Here is a 25,132-nt window from a genome sequence, read left to right as displayed (position 1 = left end):
AAAAGTAACTTTGGTACAAGTAAGCTGAAAGATAGGTAAAAGTATGTTCTTTAGCTTCAGGAAAATCAGCTCTAATAGGAAAAAAGATAATGGGGGGAGCTAGGTTTTAATTACCTCATCAATGTCACACAGGACAACCTTCTCCATAGTCTTGTGTCTCAGAAGTTCTCTAGCAGTGGAGCCTTCACCTCCTCCGATGATGAAGATGTTGGTTGGACTATTATTGACATTAAAGCATGTTTGAGTAATTAAGATTAATAATGTTTGTGTGTGTGTATGTATATGTAAAGAGAGAGGTGAAGTACTTTGGATGATGAAGAAGTGTCGGATGGCAAAGACATTGTTGAGCAAAAATAGTAAATAAACATACTCAACACAATCTCATTCTATTTCATTAACGGAAATAGAGTTTTTATTATGTTAAGTTCGGATCCATTCGAGATAAAGAACATCCCTTAATTACAATCCCTTGCTTCAAGGGAAAACCCTTTGATTCCAAATATGAAGACAAAAAATTCCATGGAGGGAAGTGTGTTTGTTTGATTTTGCGGCTGCACCCAGAGTGTTTATCAGGCTGCCTACATACCCTAGAAGGGATCAAGCCACTCGTAGTTCAGGTTTTTGGGAAGGTTTGGATGCTTCGATGGGTAAATGACCCACCAAAGAATTTTGGTTAAGTGTTTGGGTGACTTTAAGGTCATTTGAATAAAGAAATTTGGATGACTTTTGTGGTCACAAGGATTTGGTAAATTTGGTCTAGAGAAAACCAGGAATTCGGTTAAGGTAGCGGTTGCATCCAGATTTAAATCTAGACTGCCTACATACCCCGTGAAGGGATCAAACAACTGTAGTTCAACTCTTGGGATTTTCAGTTTTATACCAATTTTTATTCAACGGATATGCATTTTTGGACCCGTCGAAAGAACATTTTTTTGGTGAACACCCGATTTTAGTAGAGTGTCCACTGATTTAAATTGGGCACCCGAATGTGCCAAGCTTCATAATGGGCCCTGGAATTTGAAGTGTTGCCTTCCCCTCCTTTCTTTTTATTTCACTTATCGAGGAAGAATTAATCGGGCTCGACCTTCTGCCAAGCTGTGCTACGGGCTTTCGAAAGTGGGCTTTGCACTACTCCGAATTTTGTTTGGTAGGAGATTATGAGCCCAACCCATGGATGCAGATCTGGACGCCCATGACTTAATTTCATCTCTGCACCCAGTTCTTCTGTTCGACAAAATGAACTCCCAAAAAGCCATCTGGTATACGTCTTCCTTGACTTGGATGACTCGATAAGCTTGAACTCTGGCGTGGACATCAGCTTGATTCGGAGATTACTTCAGTCAGCATGATTCAGAGATGCCCCTGTATAGATAAAGGGGGTTCTCCTCTTGATTCTACACTTCACTCATTCAGAGGTGCGTACCCATTCTTTGATTCAGAGAAGAAGTTTTCTGACGATTGATCTTGATTTGCTTTCATTTGCCAGCACTCTTCATCAACATTTCCGGGCAATTCTGCGGTCTGCGTACTTCGTGCTTCTCTCCTGAACACCTTGTGAGCTGGGATTGCAGTCTGGGCTTCTCTTCCGAACACCTGGTGAGTATTAGAATGGGTACTGCAATTTTACTGTCTTATAGCTGACAATCCGACCTGCCCCAATGACATTCAATTATGAAAGTTGATTTATGTTTGCCTGCAACACCAGCGCTTGGTCCCCTTATTTTATACCAAAATTCAAAGCTCAAGGTTCAACCACTCTTAACACCACCGCTTGTCTTTCTGCCAAGATTTGATTATTAGGTGCTACAAAACGCAGAGTTCATTTCATGCCACACAACGGGCACTAGAGGAAACTTGTAGCATTTGAATATTGTTTTCTTTTCTTCTTTTGATTGACAAAGAAACACGTAGCTTCTTAGTCTCTGACCCTTTGCATTCAAAAGTGGCTTGCTGCACATTTGATTAATTGGATGTTTTGAAAGCTTTTGTCTTTAGTTCAAAGCTACAGAAAATATCATTCATGTTGCGACCGCTCGGGGATCTCCATGGCTCCACGGCGACACAAGTAAAAGAGACACTGCAAAAAAAAAAAAAAACCAAGAAGTAGCAGAGAGGCCTCAACTTTTTAGAGTCTGCTTGCCGGCTCCTCCTTCGAACAAAGTTGTTGAATTCTTCTTCTCTCCTTTGCAGCAGGGCTTCGCCTTTCTCTTGATGTGTTTTCTCTGCCTTTAACTCTGGCATTGTGCTTGCTTTTATAGAGAGTCTTGGAGATAAGATTGAGTCTTGATTTTGAGTTTGAATAAACTTATCTCGAGATAGCCGGTTGTGCATGGCAATGAGTTTGTTACAATCAATTTGAGTCAAGCCCGCATAATCTATATCAATTTGGATAGCATGACTTGAATTTGAATTCGAATGTTTAGATGTTACCATATCACCTCCTGGGCTTTACACGGATAATGTCTACCGTGTTTAAACTTTTGACAATGCATTTACTTTGACTTTTGTTTGTTACCATTTGAATTTGATGGTTATCTGGAAGCTACTCCCACTGAAAAAGTGAAAATATCATGGCTTGTATATATATTTTTTTTGTTTTAAACAGACATTCATGAATTCATCAGTCACAGCACTTTGAAGCTTTCCATCAATAACCTATGCTTTAAAGGCCGTAAAAACTCGGACAGAATTATATAGTAAGAAAGTATTTTAATGGTGAAGATGGTGAGAAGACTGATCTGTGGACAGAATTTTATAATAAGAAAGAATTATCCAGATTATATTACACTTTTTTTATTTTTAAATAAGAATTCATCTTTTCATTTTATTCGTGGGAGTAGTTCTCGAGTATTTTAGGCTATGAATGCCGTGCTTGCTCAATACGTACATAATACATGTGGTAAATTGTTTGCCAGTTTCAGCTCAAGAAGCAGCACATAATTTCATCAGATCATTAAATGCAGCATGTCTGATAATTAATTTAGTTCATATCGTTTAATTACAAATGAGTTCTTGGTACTTTGTATGGACAGGTACTCATTACTTCAGTCATTAGATTACAAATTTTCAATCACTTCTTTAACCAATTATACCTCAACCTGCATTTGTTGTCGAAATTTACACTCAGCACTGTCAAGGTGAGCAAGCTTCAAAAAGGTCTCTCTAGCAGTTTCAAGTTTGTGAAGGGCATCCCTCAAGCTAATCCGTCCATCAGGAGAGGCGAAGGTGCAAGAGAGCCCAACCTCGATAACTGAGATCAGACAATTCAGATCTTCTTCTGAGATGGGATTTGAGTCTTCGTCGTGCTCATAGTGTAACAACTCAGAGTCTAGTACTTGTGCAATGTTATGGGGAAAAGATGACTGCACCCATTGAACGAGGTTAACTTCTCCTGTGAAGCTTTCATCGGTTGGACTTTTTCCAGTAAACAGCTCCAACAACATTACTCCAAAACTGTATGCATCTCCAGCTGTGGAGGGTTTATGTCCAAAACCATATTCTGCATTGTATATATATTTCATTCTCAAGGTCAACGACTTAGCAAATAACCATGCATATTATTATAGGACAACAACCATAGAAAACAACCAAAGGAACTCATAAAGTACTTGTATAAGAAAACTGCTAGCTTATTGATATATTACTAACCTGGGGGTATATACCCTATGGAACCCTTGAGGACATTGGTGGAGCCAATAGAATGTTGAGTGGATGTTTCTTGTATCAGTAACCTTGCCAGCCCAAAATCTCCAACCCTTGCAGTCATGTCTTTGTCCAAAAGAATGTTGCTTGGCTTCAAATCACAGTGAGCCACTGGAACTTCACAATCATTATGGAGGTAATCCAATCCACAAGCTACATCAATTGCCGCATTCAATCTCTCCACAATGCTCAAACCGTCTCCATCTGAATTTGTTCTCTTGCCCTTAATCCAATCTTCCAAGCTCCCATTACTCAGATACTCATAAACCAAAGCCAGAAACTCCATGTTCTTAGAGTCTAAGCTTGAGCAGGAGGTGATCAGTTTGACAAGATTTCGGTGCCTCACACTCCTCAATGCATTACACTCTGCCAAGAAACTCTTCCAAGACCCTGTGGTTCTTATATCGAGCACCTTCACTGCAACTTCAATTCCTTGGTCTCTAAGAAACCCTTTATAAACAGAACCAAAGCTCCCCCTTCCAACCAAATTATCCGGGTTGAAATTCCCTGTTGAGCGACGGAGTTCTTCATACGATACCATTTGATGCTGCCCCTTGACTTCTAAGTCATCACAAGTTTCTGTAATTTTTGCTCTGCAGCCTTTCCTTTTCTTAGCATAGACCAAACAGCCCACTATAACGCATATGGTTGCGAAGACTGTTGTAATGATCATAACTGGGACTAGTATTTTTCTTCTTCGACCATCAATATTCTTCACACATGGAAATTTGAGGCAAATTTTTGGGTTGCCTTCAAGATGAACATTAGTGAAATTTGTAACAAATAGTCCACCGTTAGGAATCACTCCTTCTAAGTTATTAAATGATAGGTTCAAGTATCGAAGGGCATGTAGGTCTTGAAAATTCTCTGGAATGGAGCTGGACAGCTGGTTTGAGGAGAGGTCTAGAAACTCAAGGCCTCTCAATTCTCCTAGACCATTGGGAATAGGACCTGAAATTCTATTTCTTGACAACAACAATCTCTCCAAGCTTTTACACTTTTCTATTGATCCAGGGATATCTCCAGATAATGCATTGTCAGATAGGTCTATAGTGACAACACTTTCAAGGGACCCAATTTCTGAAGGCAAAGGTCCACTTAGAAAGTTTTTGGACAGATTGAGAATAGTGCTCAAACTAGGAAGTTTGAGAGTTTCACCGGAAATGGTTCCGTTGAGCTGATTGTTTGATAAGTCCATGGAAAGCAGATTCTGGAAGTTTGAAAAAGAAGAGGGTATTTGGCCAACAAAGTGATTCCCAGATAAATCAAGATCGTTTAATTTTTTGAGATTTCCTAAAGAGTTTGGAATATGACCAGACAGTTGATTTCCTGCTAAACCAAGCATTTGTAGATTTTCCAATTGGCCTATTTCAGTGGGAATTTCACCGGATATTGAATTGTAGCTCACATTTAACAAAGCTAAACGACTAAGATGACCAACTGAGGCAGGAATGTTACCATAAATCCGATTACCTCCCATGTACAACTTTGAGAGAACCTTCGAGAGATTGCCAAGTGATTCTGGAATGACTCCCTCTAACTGATTGTCGTCAATAGCAAGATATTGCAGGTTGGTGCTGTTTGTCAAGGAAGTGATAAAACTGAGACCATCACTGCCTTTACTAATGATCCTATTGAAGCCAATGTTGTACATTTCTAGGAATGGCATGTTTCCCAGCCCTGGTGGAACTGTTCCTTCCAGAAAATTGTTTGACATTCGAATTGATCGAATCTTGGTGATATTGTGCAAAGACGCTGGAATTTTCCCCGTCATAAGATTAAAGCAGTTCCGGTAGTGTAAAAGATTTGGAAGTGTTTCATCAATATTTTTGGGAATCTCACCCCAAAGTTGATTTGAAGCAACAGTAAACAGAACCAATGAAGTAATGTTGTATATGGAGGGAGCAACAGTCCCAGTGAACTTGTTACCAGAAAGATCAAGTTCCTTGAGATTGATAAGTAGACCCAACTCACTAGGTATGATCCCACTGAGGCTATTTGTACCCAAATTCAAATATGTGAGCGTGGATGAGAGGTTGCTTATGGATGAAGGAATTGAACCAAAGAAACTGTTTCGTCCCAGATTCAAGACTCGAAGTTTTCTTTGGCTGAATATCTCTTCAGGTAGCCTCCCTGTTATGTTATTCCCTGCCAAGTCAAGCATTTCTAGTGCAGTCAAGTGGCTCATGTTTGAAGGTAGTGGACCTTGTATGGCGTTGGAGCTCAGGTTCAGAGATCTCATGCGGAAAAGGTTAACAACTTGAGTAGGAATTGCTCCTGTTAACTTGTTGTTTTGAAGTTGAAGGGATTGGAGGAAGGATAAGTTACCAATGTGAGGGCTTATGGACCCTGCAAGCAACATATTTCAAATATCAACCAGACATAAACGATATAGAAGTGAAATTACATAAAAATTTCAAGTTTAATGTGCATGAAGAAAGTCGGTAATTAAACTTGGCACACTCCAATACTTCATTCGTGTTTTTCACATTGTACAAAAAAAATCCAACTGCATTGATCTAAGAGAAGTTTGAAATACCGACACTACAATATATCATCATTTCATTTTTTGGAGCTGCGACTGGTCTTCTAGCAAAAGCATATGCCCGGTCCGACGGCACGCCTTCGCGGCGGCGTTGTCGGACGGGCTAGAAGGGACCCTGTGTCCGGTGGTGATTTGCCCAGTCGAATTGTAGTTTGCATGGTGATGGCGGTTTTTTCCAGGGCGCTTGAAGGATATGATGGAGAAGGGCAGCGGCGGGGCGATGGATGGAAGGCGGGGTCGATGTCACCTTGCCATAGGGAGGAGCAAGATCGACCTGGTGGTTGCTTCGAGGTTGGGTCGCCGGTTCAGAGATTGACTGATGGTGACGACCTGATGTCGTTGAGACCTGGGTTCAGATCGGATCGGTTCGACCTGTTCTAGGTTGGGCGGTTTGGCTCCAATCCGAGGAGAGGTGGCGCGGCTAGATGGCGTGAGGTTGGTTGGAGAGGCGCGGTTGCCAGTGGTGGGATGGCAGGGGAGGCGTTGGAAGGATGGAGACATCGTGATTCTGGCAACCTGATGGTTTGGCTTGGGCCTATTGGGTATGGGGACTGGGATTCGGCCTTCGACCCATTTACCATTTATTTTTTGCTTTATTGTTTTTTACTTTTCATTCAATGTGGCTCTATGCCAGCAATAAATCCCTATCATCTTTTGGTAGGGTGATGTGGGCTGTGTCCCGGTATGCACACTTTGTGTGCCTTGTCTGGCCTAGCGAGGCGGCGAGCTATTTGCTTGATTAAATGGACGCAACCTCGTAGTGGCAGGATGAAATTGAGTGTTGCCGGATTTATTTCCGTGCGGCAACATAGTGGGAAAACTGTACTATTTGTAATGATGCTTCTTCGTGATAGAGTTATCTTTCCGGTATGTCACCGCTATGTCAAAACAAATGGAGTAGTCATTCGTGCACTCTTTGTTAATTGATACTTGTTAGAATACATAGGTTTTGTGGATAATCCTGTTATTATTTCAGGATATTCTCTTTATGCTTATTGTAATTTGGGGTTCAGGCTCTACGTCCCCCCCCCCCCCCCTTGTATTCTTCAATTTCATTAATCAAGGTTTGAGGGCAGCTGCATCAGCCCCCCCTTTCAAAAAAAAAGAAAAGAAAAGAAAAGAAAAGAGAAGTTTGAAGTACACACCCCTAATTACTTAATACACACTCCATCTTAATACACTACCCATTTAATTTCTCATTCTAATATTCTACTAAATACACAACCCAAAGTACCTAAAATATCTTTAATCTCAAAAATCATGAAATATCCTACTGTTTTACAAGGTTACTATTTAATATGATTGATCAAAGCAACCGCGAAGGACCTTCTTTGCTTATGACATTTTCTGTGACCTCTAATTTCATGGGAAATTGGCATAGTTGGGCTGCCCAAGCCCTTAGGTATGACATCCCAAGTCTTGGAATTTTTTTGAAAAAGTGTTAGACGTGCACGGTTGGGCCGGCCCTTTCACAAATATGTGAAACTCAGGCGCTAACCGTTAGTCGAAAAACCTGTATTTAGACATGTTCATAGACTCGATTTTGATCATGATCTATGGTTATTGGACGAGTTTAGATTTAAAATTTGATCCGTTTATTCGGTAATGGTCCGGATTCGTTAACCTGTTTATTAACTGATCAAGTACAAATTTATGTTGATCCAATCCATTAATAATCCCATCCGTTTATATAATTATTTAATATTTTTTTATAAATACAATATTTTGTACCTTATTGTGTTGTTCTAAGGAGTATTTTAGTTATTTAATTCAATATTGATACTCTTCATTTTATTTTAATATTTTATTAAAGTTTTATGAAGTATCATGATAAAAAAATTTATTATTTAGAGTTAAAGAATGTTCATTATAATAAACAGATCAGACTAGTTGACCAAGTATCTGTTAATCTGCTGGATACAGATTTGGATAGAGCTATTAAGTATTAACAATCTGCTGGGTTATCAGATCAGGTTGGGTTGAATTTTGTTGTTACTAAACGGATGTAGATTTAGGCTGATCCGCTCCAAATCTGGTCCATTTACAGGTCTAACTGTATTTGGTCAGTAACTTGTCAAATAATATTAGTTTCTTAAATTTTAGTTTTCGAATTAATAATAATAATAATATTTATCGGCTGATATCCCTTAAATAATAAACTTATATAAAAAAGGATATTTCCTTTGTATATTTGTTAGGTAAGGCTGAAATCCAATCTTTCTATGCTAAGGACCTCCTTAGATTTTAAAATCTGAGGATTTCCTTGAATAGGCTCACTTTTCGATTTCATATCCACATATCAACCGTTTTGTTTTTAGGTCCTAATGTATAAATTACTTGTGCAAATTTTGAGCCAAATTGATGAATGTTAGGGTATCGAATTAGATTAAATCAATGACGAACCGAATCTGTCCAACCTGAACCGTTCATGTTCATAATTGTAAATCGCAGTTTTGAATACCTTAAAAATTATCAATTTAGCTGAAAATTTGTAGAAATGATTTACTCATATATAGCTAAAAACTGAACAGTTAAGATGTGGATATGCGATCAAAAAATGAGTCTATTCAAGAAAATCCTTATGAGGTCCCTAGCATAGAAAGACTGTGCTAGACTCATCCTATATTCTACTAGTATGGGCTAGGTTTAGGCCGACCTAGGATTTCAAAAGCGATTGTGAGCCTTACATTTTGTAAAATGGATCGAGCTAAACCTGCCTATAATTAAGCTTAGGCAAAGTTGGCCCAGGTAAGGCTCGAGCATGCTCATCAGTCCTAAGCTGATCGATATTATTAAGTAATTAATTTCTAAAAAGATTGCAAAGATAAACAACGCAAACCCTAGTGTTGAGAACAGAGAGTGGCGGCGACTTCCGTTGGCTCTAGCAGTGGTGTCGCCTAGTCGCTAGCCTGTGGGTGTGCGTCAGTGGTCGGCGCCGGCTAGGTCCTGAGTACGGCAAGGCTTTTGTTTAGTTGCTTGGAGAGGTAGGCACAGAGTGCAGACGGGTCGCGGTGTTGGGTTTGTGGTTTCCGAATTGGGATCTGGCACACCTTGGCTTGCCGGAGTGTGCTAAAGGTCGACTGGGGTAACAAGATCGAGGTAGGTCGAGGCAACTCTGGTGAAGAGGTTCTGTTGACTTGGCCGAGGCTTGTTTTGCTGGTTTTAGGTGGACTGACTTTCGATCAGGTTCGACGATCTTTGCTCGGATTCTTTGCTGGATTTGATGTTACAGTGGCCGACGGTGGACTGGTCGGCCACCAGAGGGGCGGAATCGGTGGATGGAGGCAGAAGTAATTGGGCCAGCGCGGGTTAGGACTGTTGCCCTCCTTGCTTGGGGTTGGGCCTGGGCTCAATCTTGGGCTAATGAGGCAAGGGAACTGGCCTGCTAAGTAATAATTGATCTGGGCTCGGGCCTACGGGCTTGGACTCAGGTCAAGGCAATTTGGACCCTAATGTTTTATTAGGGTATTGAGCCTGTGTGAGGTCGGATTAAATTCTATGAGTATTTTATAACGTTTCTAGTGTCTTGCTTGTACCACAATTGCGTGATTGGCAAGTGGGGACTAGTTAAATGATTTCTTTTCCGTAGGAGGTGATGTTTTTTCATTCTTGTATAGACTTGCTTAAATGTGAGCATCCCAGAGATTTTAATGATCTGCTTTAGCTTAGGTAGTTTAGTTCGGATTTTCTTTTGAGTTTTGAGTATGTAAGTTATGGCAGACTCTAGCCTATTCACCTATTAGTTGTTGATTTAATGAATTCAACTTCTATTTCAAAAAAAAAAAAATCAATCCTAAGCTGAATTTACAACTCTAGGCATTACCTTTTTTTTTTTTTTTTTTTTTGTGTATTTAATATTTTATTTCAACTAATATTTTTTTTTATTTGAAGTTGCCTCTCCCAACTTAACTAGGTTCTAAAGCTCACTTCAACATAATCAAAAACAAAAAAAACAAAAAGCGACGTATGCATTCTATAGCTATTGCAAATGTAACTAGCTAGCTCAAAGAAAATGTAGAAAAATATCCAATATCCGAACTCGTACAAAAATGCAAAATATGTGGACAATATTGAAATTAAGATATTCGATAATATCAGACTCCATACCTGTAAGTCCCAAGCCAGAAAGATCAAGACCAACAACTCTCCAACTCTGACCATGTTTTCTGCAAACAACTCCGGTCCAATTCCTGCAAGGGGATGAATTCTGGTCCCAGGTTAAAGATGGAGGGACATCGAGCAAGGCCTCCTTGAATGAGATCAAGGCCTCCTTGTCGGTGGTAATGCTTGGAATTATAGCAGACTCTGCGCTCAGAAATGATATGCATAGAAGAAGAGCTAACATGGAAAACTGAGGAGGCAGTAGAGTATGGAAGTGGGAATCCATGGTTTTCGAGGGTTATTGTGGAAGAAGAAGCTTAACCACTGAATTTATAAACGCGGTAGAGAATGACACATTTTGGTTTGTTGACTATTCTGAACTGGGATTTCATTTCTTTCTGATAGGTCCCATTGTCAACAAGAACAATAATTAAACCCATGTCTTTGAAAGAGTCTAAGTTGATAGACTTGGTTGACAAGTAGACATGCTCTGATGCTTTGATACTGTAATAAGTTTTTGCATTGGACGTACTTGAGACTTGGCCTAGCATTTTCGGTTAATCTAAACACATATAACTCTCCGAAATATTATGCTGTGACGTACAAGTTTTTAGATTGAATAATGAAGTATAAATAATAAGATGTGCTCTAGCCAGGTGCGTGTTGGGAATGTTTCGATTGTGCTAAGCCTGTTTGACTAGGTACACATGATTGATTAATTTGATGCTAGGTCTTCAAATTGGAACATTATAATTATTGGCCTGATTTCGTTGACTATTGTAAACTGGAATTTCATTTATAATTAACCAACCAACACCCTTTGCCATCAATGAATTTGTATACTCATGTAGTCATGTTTATTTATTTACTTTTTTTATTTATTTTTTATTTTTTGAGTCAAAAGAATAGATTTAATTAATTCGAAGGCCAAAACAGCATATACAATAATTTTTATACTTCCGCCTACATCAGTGGCCAAGTATTTTTCAAAAAACTAGTACCATCTACTAAAATATTGACGCAAACTTATTCAATAAGATTACATGACTGACTATTCTTCCTACACAAAATTAAAACTAAAATGAGAATTCATTCGCCAATGCATTCAATTGTAGTACTCGAGATTCTCTTTTAACTAAGCGGAAAAATACCTTATAGACTGTAAGCTTTGGATTAATAAACGTCCTAAGTAATAATTAATGCCCAATTCGACTGAGTGATCCACTCTAGTTGGAGGTCAGAGCAAGGCCCACGGGTCACACCCCAAACCCAAATGAGGACAACCAGCCCAATAGGCCCAATTATGCTTGAAGCCAACACCATCCATCCAACTTTGCCAAGAGCGCTGCCAAGGCCCCCATCAGATCCCTGGAAAAACAGCAACAGTCTTCGCCGCCATACTATGCAGTCCGTCGAGCAACGCACCACCAACTATGGTCGAAACCAAATCGATGAAGAAGGTTTCCCTCAGACCAAGTGTATCAACATTCAAGGGACGAAGTAGTGTCGTCCTTGAATTCTTGAAAGGCAGCGCCCAAGTCTTTCTTCAGTAGAATACTGCCTCCATCATCTAGCGAACCCCCAAGTTGGAAACAATCTCATACGCTGCAGCCTTCATCTCCTCTATACAATTTTTCAGCCGAGCTTGTCGTGGCTTGGCTTTCCAATTATCCAAATCAGCCATAGTGGCCACCACCATGGAAATTAAACACCCATCAGAGCGTTAGATCCACTCGAGCAAATGGTTGGCTTGATGATTCAATGATCAGCTTGATCATGAAATCGGCGTCCACCACATGATCCGCCAAAGGGTCATAGAAACCTGGCCTGGCGTTTGTCAAACAAACTCGATGGTGAGAGACCATAAAAATAGGATATGAGTTGGCGAGGGAGCCTGCAAACCATGGTCGTGCGGCATGGTTGATATTCCCAGCCTTGACGTGTAGGTAAGGTCGGCCTTGCGCCTAAGGCTTCAGATTTAACATTTAAGATTTTAAAAGGGGCCTAAAAAAAAAATCTTTTATGTAGGTCTCTGGGGCCAAAAAAATAAAAAAAAATGTCAAGAACTATCCCGGAATCTCCCCTTAAACTCCAAGATGGACCTGCGGGCCCACTTTTAGGAAAAATTCGACAGAACTTCCCCTAAAAGTGGACAACCGAAACCTGTTGTAAGGACACAAAGATAAAACACTTCTAGAATTAACTCAATTCCAAATCCTGAAGCCACCTTGCTTCCCAACAAATAACCCACAATTTACCAAGCATAAAAGTCTAAGTGCATAATCATAAGGACTTATATATTACAACCCAACAGCTCCAATCTTTCCACTCCTTCGTAATTACATAAACTCCGACACAACCCATAATATACAAATATTTATATAAGTCTCCCAAGGTCATCAGAGCAATCTATGGAAATAAAAATTTAATACATAAGGTAGGTTAATAAATAACCTACAGAGGATAGGTGGCAATGATGGTGCTAAGCCTCAACTCCTACGCCGGACAGCAACACTGCGAACTGGGCATTTGAAACCAAAGGGCCCAGGGGAAAGTAAGTAAATAAAACGTTAGCGTGAGTGGACAAAAATAAGAAATTGCAAAATAAAATGAGTTATACTTTCCCACATTTATTTCATTTAAAACCGATGCATGCAATGAGAGTAAAGACAAATATCTTTAAAAAAAACAAGCATCTCGTAAAACCAAGCCAGCCCCGCTGGTATAAGTGAAAACTGGACTAGCCCAGCTAGTCAAAGATAAATAAAGAGTAAGGGGAAAGTGTGTTCATCATACGAATAAAAGAGAGTCTCCCAGGCTCGGGTCCGAGTGTCCCACACTCTTGAGCATCCCATGCTCTGCTCTACTCACCCACAAACACATAGTAAGTGGGGAGGAGTACTAATAGGCTAGCTAGCAATATAATATAGCGACCCAGGTATGGTGGGTTAAAACCACGAAAAAATCAAAAACAGAAGGGCTTCCTCAATACTTCACAAGGAGAAAATATAAGCTAATGGTGTCACCCCGCACACCCAAAATATTCTCAATTCACAAACCAATATGTGAGGTTAAAGTACATCCATAAATCTCAACGAAAATCCCATGCATTTTCGAAGATTTCATGGGAAACTCAAAATCGACTAATAAATTTTGCTTTCAAGTCCGGAAATCACCTCAGAAAACAATTCATCGAAAATCATTCTAAATGATGAGTTTAAAATGGAACATAACAATTGCTAATCCGAAGTCCAATCGACAAATAATTCCATATTTAAAATTCGGATATTATGCTCAATAATTAAAAGGATAATTTAAATAAATTCTTAATTTAGAAAATTTAATTGCATGCATTATTTAAAATCAAACGTCCACTCACAGTGTACAGCTAAGCCTGTCGTCAATCCGAACCCTCCTCGTGGGAATCCTCCTCACGTCCTGTACAAAATAAAGTTCGTAAACCAATAATTACGAGACGGAAAATTTAATTTACGATAAATAAAAACCAAACACTAACATTGTCTTTATACGCCTAAACCTCTCAATCTTCTCCACTAACTTCATTCCCTTAATTTAAGGGCTTAGGGCAGATTCAAGGAAATCCTATGGATAGATTCCTTGTAAGTCAATTAACAAATTCCACCCTTAGGAAAAATATCGAAATCCATAATCACACATCTCCAATTCTACCCAAAGACGCAATTATGAGAACTACAATGCACAAGGGATTATCTAGCTAAACAACAGACATTAAAAACCTGCCCTACACCATTCCACGCGCCACCCAGAGTGTCGGCTAGTGGTGCCCACGCACAGGTAACAACCTCCACCACCAGTTGCCAAATTTCAGGTACAACAACAACTCGACACACTGATCATTTTTCTCAACTACAACACATCCTAATTTTACCTTGAAACAGTCAAAACCAGCCGGCGAAGAAAAACCCAGAAATTTCAAACCCTAGGTTTGAAATTTCCTTCAATTCGTCCTCCACACTGTAAATTGGAGCTAGAAGCTTGAGGGCAAACGATCACCGGCTCGAGGCGCCCTTAATAGATTAGGTTTGGTGGTCGAAGATGGCCGGAAATGGAGGAAGTGCAGAAAGAAGCCAAACTGCAGCTGTGATGATTCTTGCTTCGATTTGAGGTTTCTCGGCCAAATCACCACAACCTAAGGCTACTAGGGTGTAGGGGGGAGGAATGCGCTTCTGTGGTGGCCGGTTGCACACTGGTTGGTGGCCGGATGGAGTGGAATTGAAGGGAGGAAGAAGAACCCGAAAGGGAAAGGAGAGAGTTTGGGGGACAGGAGAGAGGGAGAGGTGGGTTTCCAGTTTTGGAAACCTACCACAGTAATACCTCATTTTTACCATGAACAGTAACTTTCGTATTCCCCTCATAACTTTCACATACGAACTCCAATTTTTACGTAACACATATACACGCGCTCGGTTTAAAGTCCTCTACAACTTTCATGAAGAAATTTTTTTTCAAAAACTGACCCGAATAAAAGTCAACCTTTTAGGGCCACTAAAGTATCGGTATGAAGTAAAAATTAAAAGTAAACGACATTTACCGTCTAAATGGTTAGTAAACCGATAAATCTTGGTTCGGGACGTAACAGAAAAAGAGAAAAGTAACGATATGATGATCATATTAGACGCAACATTTCAAATGACTGAATTTCTCAATTCAATTTCTGGAGGCCAACGAGTATCTCTTTCTTAATCTAAAACAGAAATCCAATTATGATTTAATTGTAGAAGATCATACCAGAACAAAATTATATTTCCCAATGATGGCTGAAGACTGAAACCCAAAAAGAGAGCAGTCGAGAATGTTAGGAAATTATTTCCTCCGCCATGAAAGTATTAGAAATAGAGATAGAAAGAAGAAATAACCAAGCCAAGAAGACAACAAGATTTAACGAGGTTTGGCCAATATCTTTGCCTACGTCCTCGGAGAGTTTCACCTTCACTAATGAGATAATTACACAAGTACAAGATTACACTGCTCAAGTTTATGCCCAACCCAAGCCCTTTTATCCAATAGGATACCCCTTGTACACCATTTCTCAACCTAGAAGATCACTCTACCCCAAGAGCTATTCACACTCTTGAACACAACTCACTTTGCTTCTATACACGAAGACCCTTAGAGTTGCTCTTGATCTTTCCTTGCTTGCCTCCACATAAGCTTCATTCATTAATACCATTTTACCATTTGATAGAAGTCTCTAGACTCACTTCATCAATGCTCCTTCATGAATCAACCACTTTTCTCCCACATTAACTCCATAGGGAGATAAAAAATGTCAAAACATGAATTTAACTATGCATTTCTTCCCAATAAATCAACTTGACCGTGCATTTATACCTAATGCATGCACTTGACTATACACCTTTCCATGCATAAGTTTTCACCTTGAATGCACAAATAATTAATACCATGCATTCATGCCATGCAAAATATCTCCACCAAGGAGGGATAGCACCAACCCTAACAATCTCCCCCTCCCGACTTTGGTGGAGAGCTCTGCACCACTACTTCAATCTCTGAAGTCATCTTAATTCGAGACATAACTTGTTATACCCACTAGCATTTCATCAGCCTTCTAGTTGCGTAGTTACACATAATCAGAGTTAATTACATGTGGTCCTAACTCCCCTGATTCAATCGGCCAATACCATGTGTAACTCCCCTGAGACAACGATCACTTGTTGAGTTTGAAGAGGGACCTCGACTTGACCCCTTATGTAGCAGGATTTACCTTCTCACCATTGTCTGAAACTTGAAACTAGCGTCTCTTCTATGCTCGCAAATGAGACCCGCTTCAGGTACCTGTATCCTTGTGCACACCATTTCCCTTCAACCTTCAAGGTTTGAGTTTTTCTTATTAGACGGAACATACTTCCACACTTTTCTCCCTTTATTAGGACCATGAAACCACATGATATTTTCATAACTCGCCCTGCTGACGAAACCCTGCAGCCCTTGGAGTCTAACTGGATCAAGGATATTAAATTTCTCCGAAACCTTGGGATGTATACAACATCACCCAAAGTGCGAATTGCTCCATTAAACATCTTGATCTTCACCGTTCCAAAACCCATGACACAACGCCTTGTGCCATCACCCTAAGTCACAAATCCTTGGACTTCTTGAAATATATCAAAATATTCTCTTCTGGAGCAAAGATGATGAGAAGAACCAGTATCCAATATCCAATCACGTTGAGAACAAGTGTGATTACCTTTGGAGACTGTGAGAAATTCTCCAAAATTATTTGAAACCTGTGCCTACACCAGCCATAGAGCAATTTGAGCCCTTATCATCCTTCTCTTTCAACAAAGGACCATCCGGCCTTATGTGTCCCCACTCCTTGCACTTGTAGCATTGCTTGCCCTTTCCCCTACCCCTAGATTTAGACCTACTATGTCCACCAGATCCCCTGGCAGTTGACCTTCCCCTTTGATTATGATCATGAGCAACAAAGACGGAACCTTGGGAATCATTGGCTTTCCTGAGTCGATTCCACCTCCTCCATCTTTAATGTATCCTTACCATACAAGATTGTAGTGATGATATTCTCATAAAAATAGGGAAGCGAGGTAAGAAGTAGAAGGGCTTGATCTTCTTCCTCAGTCTTCACATCAACTCTTGCTAGTTGATCTATCAATCCTCTGAACACGTTCATGTACTTTATGAGACTCGCACCTTCTCCCATCTTGAGCTTGTAGAGATCCCACTTTAGTTCAACTTCTTCTGCAAGCCTTTCCCAATATGAAACTTCTCAAATTTCTCCCAAAGCTCAGGTACCGAATCAACATCATTAACATTATTAATAATATTGTCAGCAATATAAAGTCTAATAGTGCTAACACACCTAGACTCCAACTCATCCCAATCTTCATCTGACATCTTCTCCTGCTTCGCATCTTTTCCCTTCAAAGGTTTTGCAAGACCTTGTTGAACTAGGAGTCCTTCACCCTCCTTTGCCATAGAGTGAAATTTCCCTTTCCATTAAACTGCTTCACCTTGAAATGTTAGACGATAGAACTTGCCATGACGAACAACCCACGACTGATAAGCCAAAGCTTTGATACCACTTGTTAGAAAATTAATCCATTCGCCACGCAAGTACTAGAAATAGAGATAGAAAGAAGAAATAACCAAGCCAAGAAGACAACAAGATTTAACGAGGTTTGGTCAATATCTTTGCCTACGTCCTCGGAGAGTTTCACCTTCACTAATGAAATAATTACACAATTACAAGATTACACCGCTTAAGTTTATGCCCAACCCAAGCCCTTTTATCCAATAGGATACCCCTTGTACACCATCTCTCAACCTAGAAGATCACTCTACCCCAAGAGCTATTCACACTCTTGAACACAACTCACTTTGCTTCTATACACGAAGACCCTTAGAGTTGCTCTTGTTCTCTCCTTGCTTGCCTCCACATAAGCTTCATTCATTTATACCATTTTACTATTTGATAGAAGTCTCTAGACTCATTTTATCAATGCTCCTTCATGAATCAACCACCTTTCTCCCACATTAACTCCATAGGAAGACTAAAAAGGTCAAAATGAGACGATCAGACGATACTCATGAGAGGAAGTCGGTGGCTTGCATAGTTGAATTTATATTTTATCATCCAAATAGGCAAAACTATAATATCTTTAAAGCTCTTTTCTTTATGTTTTGAAGAAATTTTAGCTGATTCTTGTTTGATATAACTTCACTTTTCATAGCTTTGATGTTTGTCTGTTTGTCTGTTTGATCACTTGATCATATCTATTTTGGAATTTGGATTGATATATTTAATGCTTGATAGGAAGTCAAAATTATCAAAAGGAAACATCAAACATGATTGAATGTGAATATGTGATATTGATTGTTGAAGCATATGCTGATATGCATCTAATATTAAAATACAAGTATATAGGAATATGGGTCATGAATGTTAATTATGTAATTGGGATGCCACTGATGTACTTTAATATTTGATCTTACTGAAAGTTCAAATCAATAAAGAAAAGTAGAATGGTTAGTGCTACTTAGTAAATGTTATTAAGTATTATTTAGTAGAATTAAATACTGTTTACTACAGTTCAGTCCCTCACTTTTTAATTTCACACGTTTACTCATTCATCTCTCAATTTTGGACGAATAGGTCCATTCTGTTACTCTCGATCCAAAATCTTCGTTAAGCAGCTGACGTGACAATCTCTTCCCCCCTAAAATGTCTATTATACCCTCAGTTCCTCTTTTTTATTTTTTCCTTAATTTATTTTTTTTCTTTTTTCTTTTGATGCGTTTTTGTTTTTCCTTTTTCTGTTTATCTCTTCTTCTTCCTCACTTCCTCCTCCGAGACTCCTCAATGCCTTGCTCTCACTTCCTTACTCTCTTCTTAAACCCCTCTCCTTTATTTCTCTTCCTTACTCAGATTTCAATCTCTATCTCCCTATTGCGGCGAAGGCATACTCCTCTTGAGGGAGATGTTGTAGGACTCCTCGGAGAGGAAATTGCCCGCAGCGGCGTTGGGTCTAGCTTGGAGGTTGAGCTGCATCATCTGGTGCTCCTTGCAATCGAGATTGGAGGCGAGTGCCATCAAATTTAATTCGGAGAAGAAAGGACCCTGCAATGCCATGTTGACGTTAAGCACAGTGCACAGTTTCGGCTCCGACACCTTATAGTACATCATCCCTTCCATCTCTCTCTCTCTCTCTCTCTCTCTCGCTCTCTCTCTCGTACTCTGTGTTTCTGAGAAAGATTGGAAGAAGAAAACCCTAGAGATTCTGTTTTAGTGGATTTGATTTGAGTTTGATGATAAGAGGAAAGATTTGATTTGATTTGATTTGTTCGACGACGGTGCCAAAGTTGATCTCCCTTCTAGTGGGCAACGGAGGGACAAGATTTGATATTGTTTTTGGGAAGCAGGGTTTTCGGCGGCGGAGCAGTGACATTGGTGATGGTGGTGAGAATTGGGGCTTGGATTTGGAGGTGGCAGTAGAGGAGGGTGAGTAGAAAATTCCTGGATTTGGTTCAAGAACATGAATTTTTCTATTTCAGTTTTTTATTTTCTTTTTTATGTGGATCTGGTTGAAGAATATGAAAAATTTCTAGGTTTTTTCATGATTAGAACCTAGAAGATTGAAAGATTGGCGGCATTTGGACACAGGTGGGAAGAAGTTGAAACAAATCCACACCTCCTAACCCTCAACAATCGTTGGCTCTGATTGGAATCAAAATCTAAAAAGAAAAGGTTAAGGAGAACATACTCACACAGAGGGTTAGGCTAGGTTTTGATTTTCTGTGTATGAAAATAAAAAAGAGAGAAAAATTAAAAACTAAAAAAAAATTAAATTAAGAGAAAAAAAAACTGAGGGTATAATAGACATTTTAGCAGAAAAGAAATTACCACGTCAGCTACTTAACGGAAATTTTGGATGGAGAGTAACAGAATGGACCTATTGGTCCAAAATTGAGAGATGAAGGAGTAAACATGTGAAATTAAAAAACTAGAGACTGAACTATTTTTTCAATGAAAGTTCAGAGAGTAAACAATATTTGGCCCTATTTAGTAATATGTCTGAGGCTTTCTATATTGTATTCTTTAGGGATTCAATTGTTGGATTGTTAGTTGGGTTCGAAGTTGTTATCATGGTTCCTATTAGAAAGTTCAAGTCTAGGGCTCAGAAAAGAAAAAAGAAAGAGAGGAGATAAGCTTTACATAAAAATCAAGTTGGTGCTCTTACTAAGTACTTTTCTAGCAACAAAGAAGAAGCAATGTCAACCTGTGGATGAGAATGAAAGTGAGGAACCAGAGTAGTTGGTGAATTATCATCATATCGAAGAGGCAGAAGAGCTAAATCAGTTAGAGAATGAGGAAAATAATGACATTTTTCAATGAAGATTTTCACTAAAAATTGAAGTGAAGAAATTAGCTTTAAACATGGATGATCCAGGGAATTGGAATATGACAGACCAAAATATTAGATATTTTTTGGTTGAAAGAGGCCCGAAAAGAGACAATAATGTCATATTTCCAAAAGATAAATTTGACACATATTTTTCTTCAAAGCATTCCTTCAGAGAATTATCAAATGGAGAGAAGCAAGATAGAAAGTGGTTCTTTGGATAAAGTTTTTTGCTTTTGTTGTGAATTGTTTGCAAAGAAGCATCTTGTGGGGCAATTAGCTGATGAAGGTGTAAATGACTGACACAATATTATTGACCTACTTAAAAGTCATGAAAGAAGCAAATATCACACTGGGTCAAGGACTAGTTGGATAAAGTTGGAAAAAAGGCTGAAATTGAAGTTAACGATTAATGCAAGTCTGCAAGAACAAATCAACCAAGAAAAAGAACACTAGAAACAAGTATTAGAAAGAAACATTGCAGTTGTGAAAAGACTTGGGAAAAATAATGTCATTTCGTGGAGATAATGAAAAGCTATATGAGGAGAACAATGAGCTTTTCTTACAAATGATAGATCTGCTTGCTGAATTTGATTCGACTATGCAACAACATTTTTGATATTTTTGAACATGAGACTCAATATTATTATTTGAGTCACAAAATGATTCCATTGTTGTCATGTGTGATGAAAAGTTCAATTATTAATTAGTAGAATCAAAGATGCCACATATTTTCCAGTTATACTTTACTGTACTCCAGGTGCAAGTAATGAGGAACAAATGTCTCTTATATTAAAATGTGTCAATGTTTCGGCAAGTCCAATTGTGGTTGAAGAATATTTTCTAGAATTCTTAAAGGTGGCTGACACATCAGAGCTTGGACTGCTTAATGAGCTTCACAATGCATCGAAGACTCTTGGACTTAGATGTTGGTGATATAAGAGGCCAGGGGTATGACAATGGATCCAACATTAAAGGAAAAAACAAAGGCGTACAAAATAGACTACTTGAAATAAATCCAAGTGCATTTTACACACCTTGTGGTTGTCATTATCTAAATCTTGTGCCTTCTGATATGGCTCATTGTTGCCCCAAAGATGAGTCTTTTTTTGGTGTAATACAACGAATATATTCCTTATTTTCAGCTTCTACAAAGAGATGGCAAGTCATTACAAAGCATGTGCCAGGTCTCACCATTAAGCCATTATCAGAAACTCATTGGGAAAGTCGTGTGGAGAGTGTTAGAGCAATAAGGTATCAAGCTCCAGAAATAAGAGACACATTGATTCACTTGGTGAACAATAAAAAAGATGCTAAGACAAAAAGTGCTGCTGAGACTTTAACAACATATAATCTTTAGAATTTGGAGTGCTTGTTGGGTATGGTTATATGCTGTTAACAATTTCAGCAAAGTTCTCCAAACTAAAGATATGCATATTGATACTGCCATCAAAGATTTGGAACGTATTCTTTCCTTTCTTCAAAAGTTCAGAGAAACTGAATTTTTGGAGTCCTTAATTGAAGTAAAGAGATTGCAAGTGAGATGGGGATTGAACCCATTTTTCTGAAAAAAGAGACAATTTGATGAAAATTATAGTGAAGCGGTGATGCAATCAGTTGCAGAATCTTTTAAAATCATCTATTTCCTCTATATAGTTGATCAAGCTATTTCTTCATTCAAAACCAAGTTCTAACAATTTCATAATCATTTAATGAGGATGACCTTTATATAGTTTATTGAACTTCTTTTTTTCTAAATCAGGTTTGAACAATTTAAGACCTGTGAAGAAAATTTTGGACTTCTATTTGATTTGGAGACGTTAAAGTTTGCAGATAGAGACAGTTTTAAGAGTTTTGTGTCAACCTTTCAAATTTATTGAAGCATATTAGGCGAGATTTCTAATCTTAATGAGGATGATCTATTTCAGGAATTACGAATGTTGAGTCAAGATTTACCAAAAGAAACAGAAGACCTATTGATTTATTGAATCATATAAAAGAAGTGGATAGCTATTACCCAAATGCTTGGATTACTTATAGGATTCTGCTTACTATACAAGTCACAATTGTTTATGCAGAAAGAAATCCTTTAACTTTGAAATTGATCAAATCTTACCTTCGGTCTACTATGTTACAAGAGAGATTAAGTGGTTTGGCTATGATATCTATTGAAAAAGATATTTGTTGGAAAACTTGATTATGTAAGTTTGATTAACACCTTTGCATCTAAAAATGCAAGATGAGTCATGTTTCAATGATACTTTAAAATTGAGATATTGTTTTCCTATTCTTTTGTAAATTTTTGAGCATTAGTCACTACTAGAATAATCATCAGACATCGGTTTTTAGCCAATGTAAAACAAAACTTCGACTAATGTCATAGTGGTGTAGAGAAAGATCAAGATTTTCAGTTGTCAATTTTTTGCTGATGTCAAAAATCGCACTGCACATCGCTTTCTGATTAGTACTTGATGTAAGAGTTGAATCTTAACAGCGATTAATATATAAGGAACCAATTTATTTTCCTCTTATGACATCATGTTATCACAAGAAATCAATTTACTTTCTAATATTTGACATTTATTATTTAAATATCATCAATGTATTCATCCTTTTGGGACATTGGTTCATTATTTTAAGCTATTTGGTTTTCCTTTCTTTTGCTTCAATTTCAAGTTTAAAGGTGATGTTTCTGTTTTAGCTGTCTCGAGAAGGGTTCAATCCAGCTAAACCACTGGGTATCTCAACCTGCCACTATCGCTATCGGTCTCGCTTATCTGTAAGACAAACAAAGGTAAGATGGAAGACAGGGTGTGTCGGCCTTCAACGCTTTAATGCCTAAGTCAGTATCATTATAAGATAATGATACTTGAAAGCGATAGTAAACAATTACCTCTTTTGGTCGTTGGAGATGACCTTCACGTAGTGGTTTCGTGAGAGCTTGGTTTCATATCCTCCAGTGTGGGACATTTGGGTTCCCGATATCACCCCGAAGAGGTATCGGGATCCCCGGCTAGGGGATCTTTCTTTACTTTGTGGTGGCTAGATGAGCCTTGTGCTTCCGGTACTTATGCCTAGGAGGTATATGCATACCAACAAGTCCCCCAAGTCCCCGGTCAAGAGTTCTCTTGGGTGGGGAGTTTGTCCTTGGTAGAAGTATCGGAAGTGCAAGGTTAGTCATTGGCCACGTGGCTTCTGTACGACCATTACCTCCCCCAGTCCCCCAAATCCCCACCTAAGAGGGGTATTGGCTGGGGTGAAAGGATCATTCCCCGCCATTATCATTGTATCCCTATCTTGTATCCTTGGTAGGGTCTCATGCGTCTTTTGGCGTATGTGATATGCCCTGGTGACACGTGTGCTGTTGCCATTTGTTTTTTGTGTGCAGGAAGGCTAGTGTACTGGATTCCGTAACAGGTAATAATGGCGTAGTGGTAAGGAGTCGGGGCGACGACGCATGACTCCCATAATGCTCAGAGATGTCAGACATGTGGTGGGATCTGGTGTCGTCGTCCTTGCACGTCCAACGGTCCTTGTACTCTCGAGGTCTCTATATATAGATAGAGGAGGGAGATGGGGGCGGCTACTGTTCCTGCGTTTTGACTGAAGTCTGAAGGAGAAAAGTGGGTAAAGTTGGAGCCTTTAGCGTCCGGAGAGTTTCAATCTTTCGTTTGGTGTTCAGAATTCCTGGTTCGGGGAGGGTTTTCACCTTGTTGTTTGCGGTTTTCATCTGGAGGAGTAAATAGGTACGTTGGCCTTTTCTTTTTCTGGGTTTTGTTAAGGTAAATTTTTATTGGTGGAATGTGGGTTTGCTGAGGGCTTGTTGTTCCGAATTAAGGGTGGCCGGGAAATTTTGGGTCTTTATGTGTCTGGGTTAGGTTTTTGGGGTGTGGATTTTAGGGTTTGGTCGGAGCCTGTGTTGTGGCTCCTAACTGAGGTCTGTTGGATTTTAAAATTTTCTGTGGAGCAGGTCGGGGAAGGCGATAGGCAGGAGTCGATTGACTTATTTTGGGTATCGTTCACAGCATGGCACGTGAGCATCATGGTCGTGGCAGGCGAGAGGGTTCTGCTCGAAGTGGCGGCGACGGGGGTTCTTCTCATGGAAGTGGCGAGGGTTCTTCTCGAGGCTGCTTGAGTAGCGCTGAGCCTCCCACGGAGGTTGTGGGTTCCGAGGTTCTAGGGGAGGAATTTGAGTAGTTGGAGATTCCCCAATCGCCGCACGGTCGATTACGCGTTGCTCCTAGCATGTCCATCGATTAGCCGGGGCAGAGCATGACAGAAGAGTAGATTGCCGATATGAGGGTGGCCTGGGCCATCCCTAATAATGTGTTATTGCTGCCCTTGAGGGGTAATGAAATGTTCAGTCATCCCGAGATGGGTTGGGCGTGCTTCTACAAGTATCAACTGAGGTGTGAGCTATCGTTTCTGATACCGGAGGAAATGCAGTATCTGCTATCTTGTCTTAACATCTATGTGGGACAGCTATCGCCCAACGCTTTGAGGCAGATGATGGGGGTTTTGGTGCTGTGGAAGCTTAATAGGCAGCAGTGCCCAAGTATCAACGAGTTTAGCTCGATGTTCAAAATGCATTATTCGACGAACACTGGCGATAGCGGGTGCATGAACTTCAGGTTGCGTGGGAGCCAGGTCATTGAAGATTTGTCATCCAATATTTATGCTTGATGAAGGGGAAGCCGTGTCTCGTAGGTGGTCTGTGGCAGAACCCTGATATGGTGCACCGTGCTCTGACTCGGTTTCAACCCATTTGTGAGTATTGCGATCACGTCTTTAGAATTTTTGTGTTTCTAGTGTGAAGAGCGTTAACAACATTTCTTTGTATCATAGTGGAACAAGATACCAA

General features: G+C 39.5%; 2 protein-coding genes across 5 annotated transcripts; one reads left to right on the top strand and one right to left on the bottom strand.

The window, feature by feature from the left end:
• Nucleotides 1–1,231: 1,231 nt before the first annotated feature.
• Nucleotides 1,232–3,522, top strand: LOC112165008. 3 transcript variants are annotated; one of them, XR_005799858.1, is made up of 3 exons: nt 1,232–1,415; nt 1,487–1,596; nt 3,128–3,522. XR_005799858.1 is itself a non-coding variant. In XM_040506406.1 (3 exons), the coding sequence occupies exons 1-3, from the start codon at nt 1,346–1,348 to the stop codon at nt 2,230–2,232; spliced, it is 417 nt and encodes a 138-aa protein (XP_040362340.1). In that variant the 5' UTR covers nt 1,232–1,345; the 3' UTR covers nt 2,233–2,510. The 3 variants fall into 3 exon arrangements, 1 of the variants encoding a protein (XP_040362340.1); XR_002922585.2 differs by lacking the exon at nt 3,128–3,522 and adding an exon at nt 1,983–2,100; XM_040506406.1 differs by lacking the exon at nt 3,128–3,522 and adding an exon at nt 1,996–2,510.
• On the bottom strand, nt 2,959–10,850 carry LOC112165006 (probable LRR receptor-like serine/threonine-protein kinase At3g47570). Of its 2 annotated transcripts, none has more exons than XM_024301382.2 (3): nt 10,355–10,850; nt 3,649–6,051; nt 2,959–3,499 (listed from the first exon to the last, which is right to left on the bottom strand). In XM_024301382.2, the coding sequence occupies exons 1-3, from the start codon at nt 10,632–10,634 to the stop codon at nt 3,087–3,089; spliced, it is 3,096 nt and encodes a 1,031-aa protein (XP_024157150.1). In that variant the 5' UTR covers nt 10,635–10,850; the 3' UTR covers nt 2,959–3,086. The 2 variants fall into 2 exon arrangements, with proteins under 2 accessions (XP_024157150.1, XP_040362339.1); XM_040506405.1 differs by lacking the exon at nt 10,355–10,850 and adding an exon at nt 6,242–6,791.
• Nucleotides 10,851–25,132: the final 14,282 nt, after the last annotated feature.

The sequence above is a fragment of the Rosa chinensis genome, chromosome 5, assembly GCF_002994745.2.
Source record: "Rosa chinensis cultivar Old Blush chromosome 5, RchiOBHm-V2, whole genome shotgun sequence".
Classification (NCBI taxonomy): domain Eukaryota; kingdom Viridiplantae; phylum Streptophyta; class Magnoliopsida; order Rosales; family Rosaceae; genus Rosa; species Rosa chinensis.
This window is presented reverse-complemented; position numbering and strand designations above follow the sequence as displayed.